The sequence below is a fragment of the Spermophilus citellus genome, assembly GCF_964194105.1.
Source record: "Spermophilus citellus genome assembly, chromosome: 5".
In the NCBI taxonomy this organism is placed as follows: Eukaryota; Metazoa; Chordata; class Mammalia; order Rodentia; family Sciuridae; genus Spermophilus; species Spermophilus citellus.
The window spans coordinates 84,298,977-84,324,621 of record NC_138186.1 but is presented as its reverse complement, the minus strand read 5'-3'; the positions used below and the strand labels follow the sequence as shown (position 1 = coordinate 84,324,621).

The window sequence follows — 25,645 nt, the reverse complement described above, 5'->3', positions numbered from 1 at the left end:
ACTATTATTCCTATCAGTTTAAACCCCTGATTAAAACTTGTTGTTTTCTTCATCTCACTGAAGTCTCACCTGACATTTATTCTTTATGTAAAAGAGTAACCAACACAATTCCAAAGAAAATTTGAGAACAAGTGTAGTCAAAGTCTACCGTGAGAAGCTTTATTAAAGATGAATTCCCAACCAGCACGGAGAACTATTTGAGTTTTTGTTTGTCTTTCCAGTACTGGGGATTGAACCCAGGAGCTCTGTAAGACTGAGCTGCATACCTAGTCTTTTTATTTTTTAAAACAAAGTCTCCCTCAATTGCCCAGGCTGGCCTCAAACTTGCAATCCTGCCTGAGCCTTCAAAGCAGCTGGGAATATAGACCTGCACCACTACTCCTGGTTAATGACAAGTATTAATGTAACTGTACCAACATAACCATCTATGGTGATGCAAATGACTAAAACTTTTTGTCTTTCTGAAAAGTTAAGGGACTTCTACTTTTAGTGCTATTTGAAATATTTAAGTGGGATCTTCACAATTCGAAGAAAATTGAGACTGTAGATTGCTAAATAATCCCCAAAGCTAAAAAATGATAGCTGTGTCTGGATTCATGATTCATTTCCCTATTACCAGACCAGCGACCCGCGTTCTCCGCAGGCGTGAGCAGCCAAGCGCAGCCGAGCGCCAACCGGCACAGCCATGGCAACCCGCCGTGCTCAGCGGCGCCTTCTCCGGGGACTGCTTTACCTTCTCCCTCTGCGCTCGGTGGACAATTATAGCTCTGTTTCAAGTACACACTGAAAAATTAACAGTCTCCTGAGCAATCAGGGAAATTATTAAGGCCACATGGCCCGGGGACTGAGTCTGGAGTGCAAGGACCCGGATTTCTTTTGCCTTTGCTGTATGCACCGGGCTGTTCCTTGCTTAAGGATTTCTTCTCTCATACAAACTTAAGGGTATAAATGATTGTAAGAGTCTTTCAAAAATGCAAAACAAATTCTCTGACTTTCCTGTGGTCTTTTAATAACTGAGAAGTCTGGGCCTGGGGGTGCAGCTCAGTGGTAGAGCACTCGCCCAGTACAGATGAGACTCCAGGTTTTTTTTTGGAAGGAGGAGGCTGAGGACAGGAGGATCACAAGTTCAAAGCCAGCTTGAGCAATTTAGTGAGGTCCTAAGCAATTTAGACCCAGTGTAAAAAAAAAAAAAAAAAAAGCATTAAGAGATTAAGAGGTTGGCTTCTTTGGGAATATGGAAAGTAGTCATTATCCAAGATCGCTTTCTAAATCCTGGAGAAGCTTTCAGCTCTGTATTATTTGCCACAGGAACAGTGAGAGGGAAGTCTGACCAGCTCAGAGATGAAAAGATGGCTTTCTCCTTACCCTGTAGGGACGTTTAAAAATAGCAGGGGAATTACAAAGAAGCATCTCAAGCCTGCAGGAGAAAGAGGCCATACAGAAATGCAGTGTGTGGTTTAAACTTACATAGCAAGAACAGGACAGTGGTTCCTTCATTCCAGCAAGTGCCATCCAGCTCCTTTCCTAATACAGAATTCACATTTGGAGAGGGTGAGAAGACAGGGTCAGCAAGAAAGGAAGAGGAGGAGGGGGGGGGGAGGGGGAGGGGGAGGGGAGGGGAGGGGGAGGGGGAGGGGCCAGAGAAACAGTTCTAATTTCTCTTTAGTATTTTCAAAAAGTACACCTACTGATGAAGATTCAAAGTAGACCCTCATCTTAAGGTGGCTCCCTTCTCATACAGAAGTGTTTTAACTTTGCTGACTGATGTAGCATTGGCAAACCTGAAAGTATAAAGTGGAGGTCCCCCATCCACCCATCCATAGCCCCACTAACTAGAGACATCTATTGTTAATATTTCACTAATATAGAAATATTAGTGATGGGCTGGGGATGTGGCTCAAGCGGTAGCGCGCTCACCTGGCATGCGTGCGGCCGGGGTTCAATCCTCAGCACCACATACCAACAAAGATGTTGTGTCCGCGGAGAACTAAAAAATAAATATTAAAAAAAATCTCTCTCTCTCTCTCTCTCTCTCTCTCTCTCTTTAAAAAAATATATTAGTGAAATTATTAGTGAAAATCACTTTCCAGTATTTTTATACTATAGAGTATAAAAGAAAAGGAAAAGAAAGAAAGAAAAATGAAAGGGGAGAGAAAGGATGAAAAACATTTAATCTGGCCTGGTGGTGCATTCCTGTAATCCCAGCGACTCATAGGGCTAAGACGGGAGGATAGAAAATTCAAAGCCAATTCAAATTGAGGCCCTAAATAAAAAAAAATAAAATAAAAGGGGCTGGTGATGTGGCTCAAGCGGTAGCGTGCTCGCCTGGCATGCGGCGGGGTGCTGGGTTCGATCTTCAGCACCACATAAAAATAAAGATGTTGTGTCCATCGAAAACTAACAAATAAATATTTTTAAAAATAAATAAATAAATAAATAAATAATAAAGGAAGGTTGGGGTTGTAGCTCAGCGGTAGAGCCATCGCCTAGCATGTGTAAGGCCCTGGGTTCAATCCCCAGCAGCACATAAAAATAAATGAATAAATTAAATAAAGGTATTGTGTCCAACTACAACTAAAAAATAAATATTACAATAAAAATTTAAAATAAATAATTTTTTAAAAATAAAATAAAGGAGGAACTGGGAATGCAGCTCAGTGGTAAATTGCCCCTGGATTAAATCTCCAGTACCTCCCTTTCCAAAAAAGAAAGAAAGTTAACATTTTTTTTTTTAAAGAGAGAGTGAGAGAGGAGAGAGAGAGAGAGAGAGAGAGAGAGAGAGAGAGAGAGGATTTTTAATATTTATTTTTTAGTTCTCGGCGGACACAACATCTTTGTTGGTATGTGGTGCTGAGGATCGAACCTGGGCAGCACACATGCCAGGCGAGCGCGCTACCGCTTGAGCCACATCCCCAGCCCAGAAAGTTAACATTTACACCACTTTAGCACTTAAGAGTTGAAAGCTTGGTGCTATCTATATAGGAAGGCCAAGAACATTCATCTATCAGAGGAGCCATCTGAAGCAATCTGGTAGGTGAAGACTAAGGAGTTATATCTATTTGCTTTTAGGATGTGATTTGTAATTCCTAAGTCCTATGATTGATAATTTCATTTCTACCCTACAAACTTTTGCTTCTCTGATAAACTGGAGTTCATGGTTGCCCTTGAACCTTATATTATCACATTTTCTAAGACCTGGGGCATTTATAAGGAATAGAGGCTATAGTAAAGACTCTTTACGCGGAGCCCGGTGGAGGGAGTGTATTCCCGGGAAGTGTGTGTAGAGTGCCGGTGAGAGTTGGGGAATAAAGAGTTGCTGTTTGAACCTACAAGGCTGTGTGGCGGCTCTGTTATTTTGTGGCCAGCCAGACTGTGGCAGTGAGTTGCAAATTGCCACCTTGGTCAGGTTTCTTCATTTCTCAAAGTCTCAGTTTCTTCATCTGTTAAATGCTTATAACATGTATCTCATTTAATATGTAAGGGCTAAATGATGTGTAATACAGTAATTTACAGTTACTGAAAGTTCTGGACTTAATGAATCCATTACAGTTTCTGTACATTCATCTTGTCTCTTATACTGAAGCTCAAGTTCCTTAAAAGTAGTGATATTCTTTTTTTATCCTGTGGGAACTTAGCACAGTAATAAAGAGGGAGGAAGCTCCAATTGGCAGTATTACTGCATATCATCATTCTCCAAGTTAACAATGAGGTTGAATTTTAATGAATGGTACTAACAAGCTGATATTAACTCACTACACTCACACAGTTGCAAAGCATGCCACACATTGAGTAATGTTTCAGTTTAAACAAACTAACAAACAAACCATTAAAAGCCGAAGCTATTTAATGAGGTTCTTGCAAAACTGTTCTTCCTGGACTGTAATAGCTTAACACTGATGAAGATAAAGTTGAAAAGTGACCAAGAAAGACAAACTGTGAATGAACTTTGGGGCAGGGGGCGAGGGGTCAAATGTCAAGTGCAGAGGATTAGATCATGTATGATCAGCATGATTTTAAAAAGAGCCATTAGGAAGGAGTAATTAGCAAGGCTGTTAATTAAGGTGCAGTTTGTAGTTCTGTCACAGAGAATAATAATTTGTTAGCCTGAGTAAGGTCTTGTTTTTTGATTAGTACTTTCACTGTTCAGACATGAGTGAGGCTTGACATTAAAGAAATGTTAAACAGGATGCGTGGCCCAGGCCTGTAATCCAAGCGGCTTGGGAGGTTGAGGCTGGAATATCATAAGTTCAAAGTCAGCATCAGAAACTTAGTGAGGCCTTAAGCAACTTAGACCCTGTCTCAAAGTAAAAAATAAAAAGGGTTGGAGATATAGCTCAGTGATTAAGTGTCCCTGAGTTCAATCCCTGGTAGGAAGGAAGGAAGGAAGGAAGGAAGGAAGGAAGGAAGGAAGGTTGGTTAAAGGAGTGAGAATATAGAGTTTGCCTAGCATGCAAGAGACCCTATGTTTGATTCTCCCAGCAACACACACACAAAAGCTGGAGACTAGCCTCAGCAATTTAGTGAGCCCCCAGCAACTTAGTGAAAATCTGTCTCAAAATAAATAAAAATAAAAAGGACAGTGGATGTAGCTAGGGGTAGAGTGCTCCTAATTCAATCTTCAGTACCCCACCCCCCAAATCGTATTGGAACTTATCCACACCCATTCATGTATTATTTCTCACTACTAAGGAACCAGGAGAAGTGAGTAATTGCAACAGACACCATACAGCCAGCAAAACCTAAGACATTTATAATCTGATCTTTATAGAAAAAAAATTGCAAATCCCTTATACTGATGGCATTAGAGGTTTAAACCAAGCTCAACAAGTAAATGAGAGTAAAATACATTATTATTATTATTATTATTATTATTATTATTATTATTATTATTATTATTTTGGTACTGGGGATTGAACCCAGGGGTGCTTTACATCTGGGCTACATCCTTAGCCCTTTTTATTTTTATTTTTTTTTATTTTGAGACAAGGTCTTGATAAATTGCTTAGGGCCTTGCTAACTTGCTGAGGCTGGCTTCAAACTTACAATTCTCCTGCCTTAGCCTCCTGAGTTACTGGGATTATAGTCATACAACGATGACTGAAAAAAGTCTTTTTTATTTACCTAGATATTTATCTTCTCTATTTTATTCCTTCCAGAAGATTTGAGGTTTCACTTGATGTTATTTCTCTTCTGCCCAAAGAACATCCTAAAGCATTTCTTTCTTTCTTTTCCTTCCTTCCTTTATGTATTTTGGTGGTATTGAGAATTTAAAAATCAGGTACATGCTAAGCAAATGTTCTACCCCTGAGCTTTGCCCACCCCCCCCCCGCCCCCCTGCCCCCAGCCCTTGTAGCATTTCCCATACAAAAATGTATCTATTTTGTCTTCTTTTTTTTCTCTCTATTTTTTTCAAGTTTTTGAAGTATGGTTGTCATATGATTAAACTGCACCTGTTTGATAAGTTTTCACATATATACACCCATTAACTATCATCACGGTCAAGATGATGAACATATTCATCTTCCCCAAAAGGCTTATCATATCTCTTTGTGATCTCTTCTATCTCCTGCCCAGCCCCCCTCCCCATCCTCTAGCAATTATTAATATCCTTCTGTCATCACAGATCAATTTGCATTTTCTAGAATTTTATATGTGTAAAGAATCATACAATTTGTATTCTGTTTGATTTTGTATGTCCTCTTCAATCAACACAGTTATTCTGAAAGTATTTATATCATCAAGTCAGTAGTTCATTCCTCTTTATTGCTAAACAGCTTTCTAGTGCATGAATAAAACATAATTTACTTATCCATTCACCTGTTGATGGATATCTGCATTGTTTCTAGTTTTTGGTGATTACAATAAAGCTGCTATAAAAATTTATAACTTAATTTTAATAATTTAAAATTCTACTATTAAGCTATACCCCAAGAGAGAGAAGAGAAATTGCATGGAAATGGAAGGAGACCCTCATTGTTATACAAAATTACATATAAGAGGATGTGAGGGGAAAAGGGAAAAAAAACAAGAGAGAGAAATGAATTACAGTAGATGGGGTAAAGAGAGAAGATGGGAGGGGAGGGGAGGGGGGATAGTAGAGGATAGGAAAGGCAGCAGAATACAACAGTCACTAATATGGCAGTATGTAAAAAAGTGGATGTGTAACCGATGTGAATCTGCAATTTGTATACGGGGTAAAAATGGGAGTTCATAATCCGCGTGAATCAAATGTATGAAATATGATATGTCAAGAGCTTTGTAATGTTTTGAACAACTAATAATAAAAAAATTAAAAAGAAAAAAAAGCTATACCCCAAGTCCTTTTTATGTTTTTTTGGGGAAAAGATTTTGCCTAGTTGCTGAGGCTGGCCTTGAACTTGCTATCCTCCTACCTCAGTCTCCTGAGCTGCTGAGATTATACAATCACTTCAATCATTGCTTCCCTGTATATAATGTGCTGTTTTTAAAAATTTCTTGAGTCAATTAGTTAATTTTGGCACAGAGAGGCAGCTTACTCTCTATTTAGCTATTCATTTAACAAATATTTATTGTACAGGTACTGTTTTAAGTACTGAGGATAGAATAATGAACAAAACACAAAATAATAATAAATAGTTTGAGAATATAAAGAACATTAAAATATGCATACTAATTTATGTAATCTTCAACCTCTCTAAAATAAGTACTATTATCCCCATTTTAGAAATGAAGAAGAGGTTAAGTAATATTTCTAAGGTCACATAGTTACTAAATGTCAGAACTGGGCTTTGAACCCAGTTAATCTGGCTGTAGTATGTGTACTTTTCCCCCTTGTGGTACTAGGGAGCAGACCCAAGAGGGCTCTATCACTGAGCTATATCCCCAGCCCCTTTTTTTTTTTTTTTAATATTTATTCTTTAGCTTTAGGTGGACACAATATCTTTTTTTTTTTTTTTAAAGAGAGAGAGAGAGAGAGAATTTATTAACATTTATTTTTTAGTTCTCGGCGGACACAACATCTTTGTATGTGGTGCTGAGGATCGAACCCGGGCCGCACGCATGCCCGGCAAGCGCGCTACCACTTGAGCCACATCCCCAGCCTCACAATATCTTTATTTTACATGTATGTGCTGAGGATTGAACCCAGTGCCTCATGCATGCTAGGCGAGGGCTCTACCACTGAGCCACAACCCCAGCCCCATATCCCCAGCCCTTTTTAATTTTTATTTTGAGATAGAGTTTCACTAAATTTCCAAGGCTGACCTTGAACCCTTGGTCCTCCTGCCTTAGCCTCCTACACAACTAGGTCTAAAGGCATGTGCCCCCATGCCCAACTGCATTTTGGGGCGGGGGGGGGGGTATGGGGCCTACCTATGTTGCCCAAGCTGGCTTTTAACTTTGGGGCTCAAGTGATCCTCCTGCCTCAGCCTCCCAAGTAGCTAGGATTATAGGTATGTGCCATCATGCCCGCTTCTAGAATATGTACTTTTAATCCCTATTGCTTTATCTAATGGAGGGAAAAAATGGAAATCTAAGGATGGGCAGGATTGATCTTTAGCTACATTAGCAATGGGCACATCCCTCAGTCATTCTATTTTACCTCAACTATAAAACCAGTTGTTTTCACTAGATGAAGAATAAAGTCTCTTGGGCTGGGGATGTGGCTCAAGCGGTAGCCCGCTCGCCTGGCATGCATGCGGCCCGGGTTGGATCCTCAGCACCACATACAAACAAAGATGTTGTGTCCACCGAAAACTAAAAAATAAATATTAAAATTCTTTCTCTTTCTCTGTCTCTCTTAAAAAAAAATAAAGGTGTTTACAACTAAAAAAAGAATAAAGTCTCTTGCAGCATGAGAGTCTATTACTCTAGAGAGCAAAGGTTGGTATAGTTATGTGGAATTAATTAAATCAAATATGGAGATAATTAAGTGCTATACAAAAAAGGATCATGGTTGGGCTGGGGATGTGGCTCAAGCGGTAGCGCGCTCGCCTGGCATGCGTGCGGCCCGGGTTCGATCCTCAGCACCACAAAGCAACAAAGATGTGTCCGCCGAGAACTAAAAAATAGATATTAAAAATTCTCTCTCTCTCTCTCCTCTCTCACTCTTTCTTTAAAAAAAAAAAAGGATCATGGTAGTTATTTTGCAGTGGATCCACAAATGGTATATATATATATATATACACACGAATTAATGGAAAAACACTGTCAATAGTCTTTTTTTTTTTTTTTTTTTTTGGTACCAGGGATAGAACCAGAGGTGCTTAACCACTAAGCTACATCCCCAGCCCTTTTTTAATACTCTATTTAGAGACAGGGTCTCACTGAGTTGCTTATAGCCTCACTAAATTGCTGAGATTGGCCTAGAATTTGTGACCTTCCTGCCTCTGAGCCACTGGAATTACAGGAGTGCGCCACCACTGTCAATAATCTTTATGTACATGATGACATTCAGATTCATTGGTCTATTTGAATGAGTCTGTTCTAAAAAAAAGAAAAGAAAAAAATGTGTCACCAGCTGGCCAGGCCAGCGGGATGAGCTGGGTTCAAAGGAGCTGACTGCAACAATAAACTGAGAAAACGGTGAAGAAATCATGCAAAACACGAACATGAGTTTCAAGGGTGGGACTGCTCAGTGACCTCAAGGGCCAGCTCCATGCTAAATAGCGCTGGAAGGAGCAAAAGAGAGAACATACCCAGAACCCCCTTATTTATTGGGGAAAAGACATTCGATAGAATATTCCACCCAAATAAGGCAAGTGGTAGGGTTTTGAAGGGTGGAGTCTTGCTTGGTGATTTCTTGTGGTCAGCAGATTGATTGATATCTTGGCAAGTCACACACGTTTCAGATGTTGTGTGGGATCACAGGCAGAGTGAGAGGAAAGGCACACTTGCATCACACAGCCCAATCAATGCGCAACGTCAGACCAGTCCCCTCTTATGCTCAAATGTAGATAGCTCACACACACAGCCCATGAATGGCTCGCAACAAAAAGGAAGACAAAACTGTAATCTCAGAGACTCAGGAGGCTGAGGCAGGAGGATCAGAACTTTGAGGCCAGCCTGGGAAACTAAAGCAGACTCTGTCTCAAAAAAAAAAAAAAAAAAAAAATTGTAAAAACAGGGCTGGGTATGTAGCTCAGTGGTGGAGTACTCGCCTGACATTGGCAAGGCCCTGAGTTTAATCTCCAGAATCACACGAAATGAAGAGAAAGAAGATGAAGATCTAAGAATTTACCTCAGTGGTTGCCCAGTTATTGAGACCTGGTTTCCCCTTCTCATTGATGATTGTGTGAAATACAGAATGATTGGGTGTTTTTTTAAAACTAAGTCTGCAAAGTTCCTTTGGCAATAGGAATGGCTTGCCAATAGACATACTGGAAACAGATGGTACTAGAAAAACAAAGATGACACAGCAACAATTCAAAAGATACTGTACTAAAAATGAAAAAAGGATAAAGGACATTTAATCTTAGAAAGTACAACGATATGACAGGATTTCAGAATCAAGGTTAACTGTCCAGTTGCCTTTTTCTTTAGTAGTGGGGATTTAACCCAGGGGTGCTTAACCACTGAGCTACATTCCCAACCGTTTTTATTTTTTATTTTGAGACAAGGTCTCCCTAAACTTCTTAAGGCCTTGCTAAATTGCTGAGGCTGACCTGGAACTTGCAATCCTCTTGCCGGAGCCTCCCAGGCCACTGGGGTTACAGGTATGTGCCACCATGCCTGACTTATTTATTACCTTTGATTTTTAAAACACTCCTAGTTAAATTTTTTTTTTTCTTTAACTGGGTATGGTGGGGCACACCTGCCTAAGGAGTGTTATAAGGAGGCTAAGGCAGGAGGGTTTTAAATTTAAGGCCAGCCTCAGCACCTTAGGTAAGACCCTATCTCAAAAGAAAAAAAGGGGCAGGTATGTAGATCAGTGGTAAAGCGTCCCTGGGTTCAAGCCTCAGTACCCATCCATCCTCCACAAAAGAAAGATCTTGAAAGTGAAGCTGAGCGGAAAATCAATAAGAAAAGAGAAAAGCAGGAATGTGAAACACAGAACTCAAAGCAAACGGTCATTATGCCAATCATTTTGGGGGGAGGATTTAACACAGGGAGGCTTAACCACTGAGACACATCCCCACTCCTTTTTATTATTTGTTTTGAGACAGACTCTCACTAAGTTGCTTTAGGGCCTTGCTAAATTGCTGAGGCTGACTTCAAATTCCCAATCCTCCTGTGTCAGCCTCCGGATCCACTGGGATTATGGGTGTGCCCCATAACCACCATACCCAGCTATGCCATTATTCTTAATAAAGAAACTTCATTTTGCCAGGTGTGGTAGTGTACACCTGTAATCTTAGTGGTTTGGGAGGTTAAGGCAGGAGGATCCCAAGTCCAAAGCCAGCCTCAACAATTTAGTGAGGCCCTAAGCAACTTAGAGGGACCCTGTCTCAAAATTTAAAAATGATCTGCAGATGTTTCTCAGTAGTTAAGTCCCCCAGGGTTCAATCCCTGGCACCAAAAAAGAAAGATGGAAACTTCATTTCTTCATTTTATATCAACACTCGGTTAATGAAGAATCTCAAATAACAAAAAAAAAAAAAAGAAAAAAGAAATAACAAGCAACCATTAAGAGTTATTAGGGCTAAGTATGTAGCTAGCTCTGTGGTATAGCATGTGTATATGTGAGGCTCTGGTTCACACCCCAGCACCAAAAAAGAAAAAATAAATAAAAGTTATTGAATGTTTACCCTAGTGCTTGGCTCTGTGTTAAGTACTTTACGTTGTTTCATTTAATCCTCAACACATGCTAAAGGGGTAGATATTTATTTACTATTATCCTCACTTTATAAATATGAAAACCGAGGCTTAGAGAGGCTAAATCACTTGTTAAACATCCTATGGCTAGTTGTGCTATAGCCAACAGGAGGGATTCCAGTTGACATTCCAGCTTCAGAGCTGTCTCATTCTTTAAGCAGTATACAATATACATCATGGTTTAAAACAAATGAAAAAGAAACAAATAATTCCCTGCAAATTATTGTTCTAACCTGGTGCAAAAAAGCAAAATAAACAAAGAAACAAAAACCATGCTCTGTACCTGAGATACTCTTCTTAAATTTCATAGTAATCTTATGGGGCAGGTATTATTGTCTTCCTTTTGTAAAGACACCAAATACTTGGCAACACTTTCAGTAAGATGTGGTGCATGCGGGACTTGGACCCAGGCCAGTGCCAGTTGGTCAACAGTGTTCCAGTGTTCTTCACAAGCTTCTTAGGGGGTTTCCATGAATACCCCAGACAGACATATGTTGCTCTCTGTTCCTGTCTGTGGAGAACAATTTCTTTCTAGGGCAATCACCCAAAGCACTCACCTCTATGGCCTCCTTCTTTGGCTGACTCCCACTGTTCCTCCCAGCAATCCTCTTTTGAGCTTTCCCTGCTGCTCTCTTCCAAGAAACCATAGGCTTACTTGATCCAATTTGCTCATACTCTCCTGCTGTCTTCTGTTTTCTTTTGGGGGGGGATGGGAGTGGGGCTTGGAATAGAACCTAGTGGTGCTTAAACACTGAGGCACATCCCCAGCCTTTTTTACTTTTTATTTTGAGACAGGGTCTCATCAAGTTGCTTAGGGCCTCACTAAGTTGCTGAGAGTGGCCTTGAGCATACACCACTGCAACCAGCCTCTGTTTCTTCCTAATATTCCCTTCTCTATCTCTCCACGGCTCTGCCACATCACGTACATCATCCAGAAGGGGCTAAGTTTGTCCCCCACTGCCAAGCTAGTTCTTGGTACATAGCACATGCCCAATAAATGTTTTTTTTTTTTTCCCCTTTTCCTGATGCTGGGGATGGAACACCCAATGCCTCACACTCTACCACTGAGCTAACCCAGTTCCTCAACAAATGTTTGTAGATTTAAAGACTGACCTCTGAAGTTCTGTACAATTACCAATGAACAAACAGACTCCATTTTGCCCTGAGACTCCATGTCATGTGAGAAATGCTTTCCCCATGGGAACACTGCACCTGTGTACCTATCAACAATTGCTTAGCATAGCATATTGGCAAGATTATTTCTTCCATTGAGCAATGTACCCTAACTGCATAGAATGTTAACGTTTGTCTAGGCGTTAGTAACCATTCTTCAAATTGTACTCAAATAGGGTTGTTTTGACCCACTTCCTCTTCTGCTTATGATTTCAGATATCATGATTTTTGTTTATGGTTATCATAGCATTAGACATTTATGATTAATGTACTGATATGCTTTACTTACCATATAAAAGGTATGCTCTAACCCCTGGAGGGGGTCGAGTAGTGTCAACTTATAGTTTGCCCTTGTCCCTCCAGCTGCTAGTCCACGTGCTGGTAAATAAAGATGGTTCTGTCTCCTGCTTTAAGACTGACTCAGTGATTTATTGCAATCTCTCCATAACCTTTTAATTTTACTTCTTGCACTTTAGAAATCTTGTTAAGGAAGTCAGTTCCTGAGCCAACATGTTTGAGTGTTGGTTCTCCATCTTCTAGTGGGTGCAGGTTTCCTGATCTAATTCCAAGGTCTTTGATCCACTTTGAATTGAGTTTTGTGCATGGTGAGAGATGGGGCGTTAAATTTCATTCTACTATATATAAATTTCCAATTTTCCCAGAGCCGTTTGTTAAAAAGGCTATCTTTTGCTGGGTACAATGGTAACTGCCTGTAATCCCAGTGGCTTGGGAGGCTAAGGCAGGAGGATCCCAAGTCCAAAGTCAGCCTCAGCAATTTAGTGAGGCCCTAAGTAACTTAGAGGGACTCTGTCTCAAAATTTAAAAATGAGGGCTGGGGATGTGGCTCAAGCGGTAGCGTGCTTGCCTGGCATGCGTACGGCCCGGGTTCAATCCTCAGCACCACCTACAAAGATGTTGTGTCCGCGGAAAACTAAAAAAATAAATAAATAAATATTTTTTAAAAATTTAAAAATGATCTGCAGATGTTTCTCAGTAGTTAAGTCCCCCAGGGTTCAATCTCTGGTACCAAAACAAACAAACAAAAAGGCTATCTTTCTCCTATGTGGTGGGTTTTTTGTTTTTATTTTTGTTTTTGTATGGGGATTGAATCCAGGAGCATTCAACCACTGAGCCACATCCCCAGCCAGCCCTATTTTATATTTTATTCAGAGACAGTGAGTGTCTCACTGAGTTGCTTAGTGCCTCACCATTAGTGAAGCTAGCCTTGAACTCTGGATCCTCCTGGGATTACAGATAAGAATTGTTATCAGATAACAATGTATGTGAGTTTGTCTGCTATTTTGTTCCATTGGTCTTCATGCCTGTTTTGGTGCCAGTACCATGCTGTTTATGTTACTATAGCTCTATAGTATAACTTGAGGACCAGTATTGTGATGCCTGCTATGCTTTTCTTGCTAAGGACTGTTTTGGCTATTCTGGTCTCTTATTTTTCCAAATGAATTTCAAAACTGCTTTTTCTAGTTTTATGAAGAAGGGTGTTGAAATTTTGGTGGGGATTGCACTGAATCTGTATAGTATTTTTGGTAGTATGGCCATTTTGACAATATTAATTCTGCCTATCAAACAATATGAGGGGTTTTTCCATCTTCTAAGGTTTTCTTCAATTTCTTTCTTTAGTGGTCTATAGCTTTCATTGTAGAGTTGCTTCACCTTTTTTTGTTAGATTGATTCCCAAGTTTTTTGGTTTGTTTGTTTGTTTTTGAGGATATTGTGAATTTGGTCATTGGAGATAAAAAAAAATGATTGATTTATGGATGTTGATCTTGTGTCCTGATACTTTGCAGAATTCATTTATGAGCTCTAGAAGTCTTCTGGTAGAGTGTTTTGGGTCTTCTAAATATAGGATCATTTCATCAGCAGAGATAATTTGCACTTTTGTGTGTGTGTGTGTGTGTGTGTGTGTGTTGCTGAGAATTGAACCCAGGGCCCAGTAATGGAAGGCAAGCACTCTACCAACTGAGCTATATATCTCCAGCCCTAATTTGTACTTTTTTTTTTTTTTCCTATTTGAATCCCTTTAATTTCCCTCTCTTGCCTGATTGTAGCACCTATTTTTAAATGTTTATAATTAACAAGATATTTATGAGTTTATTTTCTCTACTGACTCAAGTTAATGTTACAAGGCATAAAAGGCATGCATTCTCCAAATAGCCTTAGACACACTGTCTTTAATAAAGTGCCTCCATGTCTTTGCATGTCATTGCATATTAGAATTATGAGGTAGGTTCTAAGCATAAATGATGAGCAGACCCACTTCACAGATGCACACAGAGGAATCCAGAACTGGTGGCTGTCACAAGATCTATAAGTGGGAGAGGGTGGACTGAATTGTTGATTATCTAACTCTTATGCCATTGCTATTTTCTCTTCTTCTTTTTTTTTTTTTTTTAAGAGAGAGAGAGAGAATTTCTTAATATTTATTTTTTTTAGTTTTCGGCGGACACAACATCTTTGTATGTGGTGTTGAGGATCGAACCCGGGCCGCACGCATGCCAGGCGAGCGCGCTACCGCTTGAGCCACATCCCCAGCCCCGCTATTCCTATTTTCATTACAGCAGGCTACCTACAGCTGTTGGGAAGGGTGAGGACTAGCTCTCCAGTTAGATTTTCCGGGTTCATATTCTTTGTGAGGCTCTAAAAGACTCACAAGATTGCCAATATGTATTAAGTGAAAAAAGCAATGTGGTACATTGCATTTTACCATTTTATGCCAAAAAAAAAAAAAAAAAAAAAAGGAAAGGAAAAAGAAAAACTTTAAAAAAGAGTGTCTGTTTTTGCTTTTTGTGCATAAACTGCTGCATATAACTTCTCCGTCTATAAAATATGGGTAGTAGAATTACATTAAATACTATAAATATTAGGACAGCGTCTGCCATCAGAAGTGCCATTTTATTTGGCTTCTCGGTCCAAATAATTCCTTGGCTTAATCATATTCTAAAATACCCTTTAAAAATAATTTTCAATTGGCACAAGCAAGATGAAAACGTGGCAAGCCACAGCAAAATTTAAATTACTTAAAACTGCTTTAAATTACGCTCAATAGCAAAATGGTGAGCCAATATTGAAAGATGTTTGGCAAATCACAATTATATAACTCAAAGAATCATTACTGTTCACCCTTTTATCATGAAAATAACTAAAAAACTTGTTTTTTTTCTCTTAAAACACATACTGATGCTTAGTTAAAATTTAAGTTTGACACTCTAAATGATATGAGGAAGTTTAAAGAAAATATCAAGCAAAATAATGACTTTAGAGTATAACCCCCAAACATATTTGTGAGTCTCAACAATGTTACTGTTTTAACATTTAAATTAGTAAAAAACAGGGCTGGGGATGTGGCTCAAGCGGTAGCGCGCTCGCCTGGCATGCGTACGGCCTGGGTTCGAGCCTCAGCACCACATACCAACAAAGATGTTGTGTCCGCCGAGAACTAAAAAATAAATATTAAAAATTCTCTCACTCTCTCTCCTCTCTCACTCTCTCTTAAAAAAAAAAAGACTTTAAAAAATAAATTAGTAAAAAACATACTGTATCGCTGTAAAATTGTTCCGGTTATAATAAAGACAGAGGGTTTGGAGACTGAAAAAAAGTCCAATATTTGCTTCAGTCTTTTAGAGGCCAGGACCTTATGGGGAGTCCATGGCCTCCTCCAGGGCCCTTTCTTCCGCAGTTTTGGGACGGAGTCAAGTGACCTCAAGGTGGGGGCGTGTCAAGGGGCGGTCTTCCTCTTTGGCGATCTGAGCTGGCAGAACCTATCGCTCTCCGTGGAACCCGCCAGGCGCACAGGTGTTTGCGCGCTGACTCGGCTGGCTGCGCCTCCCGGGTAGCTGGCGCCCAGAAGGACCGCCAGCCCCGCCGCGTCCCCGGAGCCACAGGGCGCTGACCTACGGACCCGCCTTCCGATCCTGCTCAATCCCCCCAGGTCTCGATCGAGGGTAGCAGTGTGAGCTCGCCCCTGAGAACAAATGCAAGATAATTTGAGCTCGATGTGTCAATGTTAGGCTCTTAAGCATAATATGAATCGAGATCTTCCTTTCCCTAGGGAAAGTCCTGGCCATAATGTCAACATTAAGAGCCCCCAGAGGTGGTGCGCAGTAGGTTACTTACATATAATCAAGGACTCTTGTAATTTTATTGTTCTTTAGGGGATATTTTAAAAAAATTATAAGGTATTTATAAAGTCTATACTTTTGTATGTAGTTAAGGGGCTTGGGAAAATTTACCTACATTTTGAGAAGTTATCTCCTTAACTCTGTTGGGTTATTTTCACCATCCAAAGTAGTAAGGTTGAGGTAGTAGGAAAAACTTTGGGTTGCATTTGAATCCAGAGCTTTAGTTCTTTGTTTTATTTTTCTTTGTTTTTGCAGTATTGGGGATTGACCCAGGGCCTCACACATGCTAGGCATGTTAAGGCAAGCCAGGCAAGTATTCCAGTAGACAAGCTACATCCCCAGATCAGGAGCTGTAGTTTGTATAAATTGTGAAAACTGTTGGCAGTCATCTCTTAAAGAATTCCAACATGCCCCTGTAATCCCAGCTACTAGGGAGGCTGAGGCAGGAGGATCAAAATGCCTCAGCAATTTAGCCAGGCCCTAAGCAACTAAGTTAGACTCGGTTTCATAATAAAAAATAAAAAGGGCTGGGGGATGTAGCTCAGTGGTAAATTACCCCTGGGTTAAATCCCCAGTTACCCCTTCCCCCCAAAAATATTCCAAAAAGCACCGAATATACATATCAGTTTAAACTATAGTAGATCCATATTTTCAAACAGAATAATTCAAGTGAAAGCCCACATCTACAGTTATTATAATTTTAGGATCATATAATAGTACATTTGCAATGAATTGTGCATAGTTCAGAGATTACTTTTCCCACTTTTATTTTTCTAAATTGAAATTATCATCTTTTCTCTTTTTCCAATATCTTTTGACTTTTCATTTCTTTCTTAGATGTTAATGGTTTTTCTGGGTCCTGTGTCCAACTGTCAAATATTCAACTTCCAGTCTTTCTTTAAAATGACCATTTCTTTACATTTTCAAAAATTTACCATTCCTGTACCAGGCACGGTGGTGCATGCCTATAATCCCAGCAGCTTGGGAGGCTGAGACAGAAGGATTATAAGTGGAAAACCAGTCTCAGCAACTTGGTGAGGCCCTAAGCAACTCAAAAAACAAAAATAAAAAGTACTCAGGCTGGGTCGTGGCTCAGTGGTAGAGTGCTTGCCTAACATGCATGAGGCATTGGGTTCAATCCTCAGCACCACATAAATGTAAAATAAAGATATTGTGTCCACCTAAAAAAGTATTGAGGATGTGGCTCAATGGTTAAGTGTCCCTGGGTTCAATTCTTGGTTCAGTAAATAAATAAATAAAATAAAATAAATTTCACCATTCCTGCTAAAATATGTGCCTTAGTATTATCTCTAACAACATATAAACCAAAACCATGTGAGGTATACATTGTAAAGTAGTAATGAAAAATAATAAATCTAGTGTAGTACTCTAATCTTAATCTGAAATAACTGTATAGTTAACATTAGTGTGATCTATTAATATGTGACTGTGAAAGTCTAATGCCAAGGAGAAAAATCATTAATGAATATTTCTTTTTCTAATGAGTTTATTTCTTTTGGTACTAGGGATTAACCCCAGGGGTGTTTCACTACTGAGCCACATCTCCAAACACTTTTTATTTTTGATTTAAGGACAGGGTCTCACTAAACTGCTTAGGGCCTCACTAAGTTGCTGAGGCTGGCTTTAAACTTGCAATCCTCCTGTCTCAGCCTCTGGAGTCACTAGGATTACAGGTGTGGCCCACCATCATTGGTATTAATGAATGTTTCTAATAAATAAGAAAGCAAGGTATTTGCATTGCTCTATTGTATGTGATTGATTTTCATTAGCACTTCTTACCTTGTTGGTAACAAACAGGGATAGGATATCAAGATAAATTTTTTTTTTCACATGTATATCACTGGCTAACAGTGCTAGGAAAATTTGATGAGACAAAAGAATTTGTGAAAGGAGATGCTAGTAATAAAAACATTATAGAAAAGGCTTTTGTGGACAGAGATTTCATTATTTATATTTCTAGGAAAATTTTGGTTGGTCTAGATTTTTTGATTAAAATTATCAAAGCTGAAAATGAGACAACTAGAAAATTCTTAAAAGGAATAAAGAAATCTTTTTTTTTTTTTTTTTTTAGAAAGTTGTATCTATAAGGAGTAGTAAAACAAGATTTAGGAAGGCTAATCCAGAAGACTTTTTTTCACTTAAAAATAAAAGTGTTGGATTGTGACGAGTAACTAAAAGCTAGAACTTTTTTTTTTAAAGTATATGTATTTTTTTTTTTAGTTGTCAATGGGCCTTTATTTTATTTATTTATTTATATGTGGTGCTAAGAATTGAACCAGGGCCTTACACATGCCAGGCAAACACTCCACCAACTGAGCTATAACCCCAGTCCTTAGAACTATGTTTTACAATGAAGTAAAAGACAAACAATCATTATATAAGTTTACCTTTAATTGCTTCCCAGTTGTTTTATTTATTTGTTTGTTTGTTTGTTTATTTATTTTTGTGGTACTAGGGACTGAACCCAAGGCCTGTGCATGTTAGGCAAGCTGTCTACCAAAGAGCTACAACCACTCCCCCTCCCCAACTTTTCTTTTCATTTGAGATGGTCTTGCTAAGTTCTCCAAGCTGGCCTTGAATTTGCCATCTTCTAGTCTCAAGCGTCCTGAGTAGCTGGATTGTGCATACTCCACAGTGCTTCATTTAGAACTAGATGTGTAGTAATTTTTCAAATACTCATTAATAGGTTGGTTTATGAAGCTGAGGAGTGACTTCTAACTTGAGAGATGTAAATATCTAGTAGTTAATAAACGTTTTTTAGACTGGCATATTGGCATATCCTTGTAATCCCAGTGACTTGGAAGGGAGGCTTGAGCAGGAATATGGCAAATTGGAGGCCAGCCTCAGCAATTTAGAGAGATCTCATCTTGAAAAATAAAGTACCTACCGGTGTTGGAGCTCATCAGTAAAGAGCCTCTGGGTTTAATTCCCAGTACAAAGAAAAAAAATTTTTTTTGTTTTAGCTCAGCAGTAGAATGCTTGCCTAGCATATGTGAGGGAGGCCCTGGGTTCAATCCTCAGCACCACCCTCAAAACAAATAGACAAATGCTTTTTTCAATCCCCAGCATCAGAAAACAAAACAGCAGCAAAAAGTGTTTCTTTTCTTAAAGAAATATTTCCCAGGGCTTGCCATTCGCAAATGCCAAAGCTGAACAGCTGATGCCCACGTTTAGTCCCAGCTACTAGAGAAGCTGTGAAACAGAAGGATCACTTGAGCCCAGGAGTTGGGGGCCTGCTTGGGCAGGTCTTAAACAGAAAATCAATGACCAAAATAACTTATATGTGGGCGCGCACATACATACACACATACACACACACACACACATTCCCAAGGGCCAAATCTCATCCAATCTCATACTATATTTAATGCTAAAATGCAGATACAATCAATAGGATAGAAAAGTAGAAAATAAAGGCATTAACTTAATAGGCTAGGTCATTTTTGAAAAGCAGTGGTTTCACAGCAAGTGTTAAGAACAGAATACTGGGTGGATAAATTTGCTGATGCTGTAGATCTTAGTCTGTACGTGAGATCATGTGGAAAGACTGAATTTGATTCTTTAAAGTTTCTCATGTTTGCAATCAAATGACTGTACACTTTAAAAAATGTACCACGGGAGTAGACACACACACACACTCTCTCTCTCTTTTAGGATCTTCTTATTGCAACAAGACTAGATTTACAAGTAAAGCTAATTGTAGGATTAAAGTCTACTCTAAACTGAAATAGTGGACATCAGGAGTGCCCCGGGAGGTGAAGTACATTACAGGCTTCGATAAAAACAGCTGGTTTTGAATGGCAGAAACCAAGAAGCCAGTTAGGGAGCAGACTGATTGCGCTCAGGGCCACCGAGCTGAAAGCCCTCCAGGATTCCTGAGCCGTGAAGGCAGCCCCCAACCCTGGCCCTCCACCCCAAGTTCTTCGGGTCCAGGGACCTCGTACTCGTCTCCAGGGAGCAGGAGCACGGAAGGCGGGGGGCGGAGGAGGAGCCAGTCCCGGACCCCCGAGCTACCCGCGGGGGAAGCGGCTCTAGAGGGTTGTCCCAGGCGAGCAAGAAGGCGAGGCTGAGTACGCTGGGTGGGGGATAGCCCAATCTCCATATGACCTTTGATGTTAAGCCAGGAATGGTACAGGGAAGATTCTGGACATCCCCCCCTGACTGCCTCCTCTCTGCCCCACCCGCCGACTGAAGCGGAGAGTAATTCATACAAAAGGGGGACTCGCCTCTGCGTAAGGGAATCCCAGGGACCGTCGTTAAACTCCCATTAACCTAGATGCGAGAGAGATCGCCTCGTCCCCGCCCCCAGCCTCTGGCTCTCAGCATCAGCGGGATCGAGAGGAGCATGCGCGGGGAGCTGCGTTCGGTGAGTGGGCTGAGTGCACCTCGCCCACAGTCCCCGAGAAGTGGTGGGGGGAGGGGATGGCAATTGAACCGGTGCCTAGTGGAGGTGGCGCGGGGTAAGCTGGGAAAGTGGTGTCGTGTGCTGACTCCGCCCTTTTCCTCGAGGGTGGGGGAGAACGGTATATAAGTGCCGCAGTCGCCCTGAACGTTCTTTTTCGCAACGGGTTTGCCGCCAGAACACAGGTGAGCTCCGGGTGTGGCTTCCGCGGGCCTGGCCGCCTTGAGTGGGCTGAGGCCCTCGCGTGCTTTCTCTACCGCCATACTACTGGGCCACTTTACGAGGTTCTTACCCCGAATTTCGGGTTATTTGGGGGTTGGGAGAATTCGAGGTCTTGAGATTTTTTTTCCAAGAATCCCTTCGCCTCGTGCTTGGGTTGAGGCCTGGCTGGGGCGCCCGGGCCGCCGCGTGCGAATGCGGTCGCACCTTAGCGCCCGCCAGCTGCCCAGTTTTAGGGCTTAAGTTTCCACGTGAGTTGTTGGGGCCTTTTTGTCTGCCGAGACTGTCCTGCCGGTCCTGTGTGGGTCCGAGTCTCCACGGGCTCGTCCGGTTCTTGGTCGTGGGGCGGTGGCGGGGCCCGCCCGTCGGGCGCACATGTCCAGCCCGGCCTCGCGGAGGCGAGGCGGGGCCCTGCGAGGCGGCGGTCGTGGGCTCGGAGGAGCGGGCCGGTCGGGCCGGGTGCCCGGCCTCTGGCTCAGGTCGCCCCACCCTGGGCGGCGAGGCCGGCCCGCTCGGCACCAGTTGCGTGCGCGGAAAGATGGCCGCTCCGGCCCTGTTGCAGGGAGCTCAAAATGGAGGACGCGGCCGCCCGGGAGAGCGGGCGGGTGAGTCACCCACACAAAGGAAAAGGGCTTTTCCCTCCTTGGCCGCTGCTTCCTGTGACCCGGCGGCGTACCGGGCGCCGTCCAGGCACCTCTATTTTGTCTCCCAGCCTTTGGAACTCGGCTTCTTTCGGCTGGGGGAGGGGACTTCTGCGCGATGGAGTTTCCTCACACTTGGTGGGTGGAGACTGAAGAGTTAGGCCAGCCTGGCACTGGATGTAATTCGCCCTGGAATTTGCCCTTTTGAGTTTGGACCAAGGGTTACCCTCAACCTTCTCGGACAGTAGTTTAAAGGTGCTGTTTTTAATCCTTAAATATCATTTTAGGTGTTGTGAAAACCACCGCTAAATCAAAGCCAAAATGGGAAAGGAAAAGACTCACATCAACATCGTTGTCATTGGACACGTAGATTCGGGCAAGTCTACCACTACTGGCCATCTGATCTACAAATGTGGTGGGATCGACAAAAGAACCATTGAAAAATTTGAGAAGGAAGCTGCTGAGGCAAGTATAATAGCAAGAAGGGAAAATGTTAAAATACTATTAGAAGTGATTTAGAAGTGGAGTTAAAATTCTTTTTTTGTTCAAGTTCTTAATTGCTTAGCTCTGTTCTGACAGTGTAGAGTCAACAAAGGCTATAGATTGTAAAACGGAACCATTTGTGCAAAATAGTGGGGGCATGGAATTTCAACTTGGTTGGTTTTCCTAACTATGTAATTCTTCTAAATCATTACAGATGGGAAAGGGCTCCTTCAAGTATGCCTGGGTCTTGGATAAACTGAAAGCTGAACGTGAGCGTGGTATCACCATTGACATCTCCCTGTGGAAATTTGAAACCAGCAAGTATTATGTGACTATCATTGATGCCCCAGGACACAGAGACTTTATCAAAAACATGATTACAGGCACATCTCAGGTATGTGGGATGAAACAACTAAATGACTAAAAAACAACTAGAACTGGGGTCTTAGATTGTGTGGACAAATTTTTTGTTAACATGTGTTTTTTTTTTCCAAAGGCTGACTGTGCTGTCCTGATTGTTGCTGCTGGTGTTGGTGAGTTTGAAGCTGGTATCTCCAAGAACGGGCAGACCCGTGAGCATGCCCTTCTGGCCTACACACTGGGTGTGAAACAACTAATCGTTGGTGTTAACAAAATGGATTCCACTGAGCCACCCTACAGTCAGAAGAGATATGAGGAAATCGTCAAGGAAGTCAGCACCTACATTAAGAAAATTGGCTACAACCCTGACACAGTAGCATTTGTGCCAATTTCTGGTTGGAATGGTGACAACATGTTGGAGCCAAGTGCTAATGTAAGTGATTTTTTTTTCCAAGACATTTTTTAAAAGAAAACTTAGTGGCAAGTTGATAGTAACATTAATAGGCAATTTTGTGCTTTAGATGCCTTGGTTCAAGGGATGGAAAGTCACCCGTAAAGATGGCAGTGCCAGTGGAACCACATTGCTTGAAGCTTTAGATTGCATCCTGCCACCAACTCGTCCAACTGACAAGCCTTTGCGTCTGCCCCTCCAGGATGTCTACAAAATTGGTGGTAAGTTGGATGTTAATATAATGTCATAGCCTTAGTTTCTGATAGGCACAAATACCTTTGCCTTTTTAGGCAGAATGTATTTGATACTATGCTGTAACTTTAGGTATTGGTACTGTCCCTGTGGGCCGAGTGGAGACTGGTGTTCTCAAGCCTGGCATGGTGGTCACCTTTGCTCCAGTCAATGTCACAACTGAAGTAAAGTCTGTTGAAATGCACCATGAAGCTCTGAGTGAAGCTCTTCCTGGAGACAACGTGGGCTTCAATGTCAAGAACGTGTCTGTCAAAGATGTACGCCGTGGCAATGTTGCTGGTGACAGCAAAAATGACCCACCAATGGAAGCAGCTGGTTTCACTGCTCAGGTAACAAAGATAAAAATGTGGCATTTCTATCCTGATTAGAGCCTGAAGTCTTTTGAGATGCATTAAATTACATTATCTTCTCCCCAAGGTGATTATCCTGAACCATCCAGGCCAAATCAGTGCTGGCTATGCTCCTGTACTGGATTGTCACACAGCTCACATTGCTTGCAAGTTTGCCGAGCTGAAAGAAAAGATTGATCGCCGTTCTGGTAAGAAGCTGGAAGATGGCCCTAAATTCTTGAAATCTGGTGATGCTGCCATCGTTGACATGGTTCCAGGAAAGCCCATGTGTGTTGAGAGCTTCTCTGACTATCCTCCTCTGGGTAAGAAAGACTAAGTACAATTAGAAAAATTGCATTAGAAAACACAAATTGCTCCTTTGTGTTTCTCATGGTAATACCAAATTTCTTTTATAGGTCGTTTTGCTGTTCGTGATATGAGGCAGACGGTTGCTGTGGGTGTCATCAAAGCAGTGGACAAGAAGGCTGCTGGAGCTGGCAAGGTCACCAAGTCTGCCCAGAAAGCTCAGAAGGCTAAATGAATATTACCCCTAATACCTGCCACCCCAGTCTTAATCAGTGGTGGAAGAACAGTCTCAGAACTGTTTGTCTCAATTGGCCATTTAAGTTTAATAGTAAAAGACTGGTTAATGATAACAATGCATCGTAAAACCTTCAGAAGGAAAGGAAAATGTTTTGTGGACCATTTTGTTTTTTTTGTGTGTGTGGCAGTTTTAAGTTATTAGTTTTTAAAATCAGTACTTTTTAATGGAAACAACTTGACCAAAAATCTGTCACAGAATTTTGAGACCCATTAAAACAAAGTTTAATGAGAAACCTGTGTCTTCTTTGGTCAACATGAACTTATACAAATGTTAGGCAAGAGTTCCTCAACCTATTTGTGGTGTTGAGAATCTGTTAACTTTATAAGTATGATTAAGTTTACTGGTTGGGAATTAAGGGAAACTGGGAGGGATCTTCAAGTACCTAGTGAATATCTGGGAGGGGTGTATTGATTACAACACTTGGTTAGGGTAGAAAAATAACTTTGTAATTTACGTTAGAGGACCAAATCCTGTAATATTAAAGGCTGTTACTTCTGAAATTTTGTGTAGCTCCATTAATACTGAATAATATATCGATAATCTTTTTAAGTTTTCTATTGAAATGTGATTTACATTTGTTAGCATTGGAGTAGTTAAATGAAGATTATTAAATAGTAATAGGAAATTTTATCTAAGGAGCAAGGTTGGGTAACAGGCCAGAGACTAACAGTTCGAAGAGGCACAGTTACAAATCGAGTAGGGTGAGCTTCCTTCAATAAGGTGATAACGGGCTTGGGCAGGGTAATTGGTAATACTGGCCGTGCAAATGGTTAGGTAGGAAAAAAGCCTCTTCATTTAAATTTCTAGATTTGATCAGTTGGTAAATGTGAGCATTTGAATAGTTGAAACACTTGCCATGAACTTTTAACTGTAAACCTGTACATAGAATTTTTTAACAGTAATCCTGAATATGGAAGAGTATCTCCTAAAAGATATTCTTGGGCTGGGGATACTTAGTTGTAGAACATAAGTTTGGCATATATGAGGCCCTAAGTAATATCAGGACTGCAAAATTATGAATTGGGATTGTAAACTCCAAGCTACTGCACATGTTGGGCGACCTTTGGGCTAAATATCCCTACCCCCGAGTTCCTAGAAAGTTTTGGTTACAGCCTGGGAAGGAAGATGGACAAGATTACATAAGATATAAATTTTATAAGGCTCATCTATGTATGGCGAGTGGGTTTTGAATTCTGATTCAAAACACTCGTGTCTGGTAAACTGTCTTAGGTCAGTTAAAAGGATTATTACCCTGTTGAGGTGCCGGGACCATAAACATCCTACTACTTGTCTGGTAGAAAGGGAATAAACCCGAGTTAGAAGGTGAGTAAAATGTCAACTTGGTACAGTGGGATGGGCTTTGAACACTGAAAGTTGTCTTCAGTTTCATAGAGTTTGATTTGCCTGTTTAGATGTTTGACCAATAAATATTGACAACCAATAAAATGAGATTCATCAAGTGATGACTTCCACTCCCCAAGACAGCCACCTGGAAAATCTGCCACCATAGAGACAGGAAGGAGAGAAGAGTAAACCAGTCAGCTTTGGTTTAGCCAGTTGTATACTGAGGTTCACTTCCTCTGAAACCCTCTATGTGAATGTGTAAGATAATTACTTGGTTTGAGCACCACCTACTGGCAGTTGATAAATTGGCTTAAAGCAGTAAATGAAATTTTGGCTAGCGATAAAGTAGCATACTTTTTCTACATTAAAATATTTGAGAATAGACAAAAATTAGGTTGACCAGCTGTTTAGTAACTTCACTGAAATTTGTCCCCAGAGA

The 25,645-nt window shown here is 41.0% G+C and overlaps 1 protein-coding gene across 1 annotated transcript; it reads left to right on the top strand.

Annotated features, from left to right (window-relative positions):
• Positions 1-20,598: 20,598 nt before the first annotated feature.
• Positions 20,599-24,094, top strand: EEF1A1 (eukaryotic translation elongation factor 1 alpha 1). The gene is made up of 8 exons (XM_081294043.1): positions 20,599-20,708; positions 21,671-21,848; positions 22,081-22,260; positions 22,363-22,659; positions 22,748-22,898; positions 23,002-23,258; positions 23,347-23,581; positions 23,675-24,094. Exons 2-8 carry the CDS (start codon positions 21,705-21,707, stop codon positions 23,797-23,799), a joined length of 1,389 nt encoding a protein of 462 aa, XP_081150169.1. The 5' UTR covers positions 20,599-20,708; positions 21,671-21,704; the 3' UTR covers positions 23,800-24,094.
• Positions 24,095-25,645: the final 1,551 nt, after the last annotated feature.

Bases quoted from the DNA above. Each gene is read 5' to 3' on its own strand.
- EEF1A1 (XM_081294043.1), top strand. From the start codon at position 21,705: ATGGGAAAGGAAAAGACTCACATCAACATCGTTGTCATTGGACACGTA. The intron at 21,849-22,080 runs GCAAGTATAATA...AAATCATTACAG, and splicing joins TTGAGAAGGAAGCTGCTGAG to ATGGGAAAGGGCTCCTTCAA. The intron at 22,899-23,001 runs GTAAGTTGGATG...CTGTAACTTTAG, and splicing joins GGATGTCTACAAAATTGGTG to GTATTGGTACTGTCCCTGTG.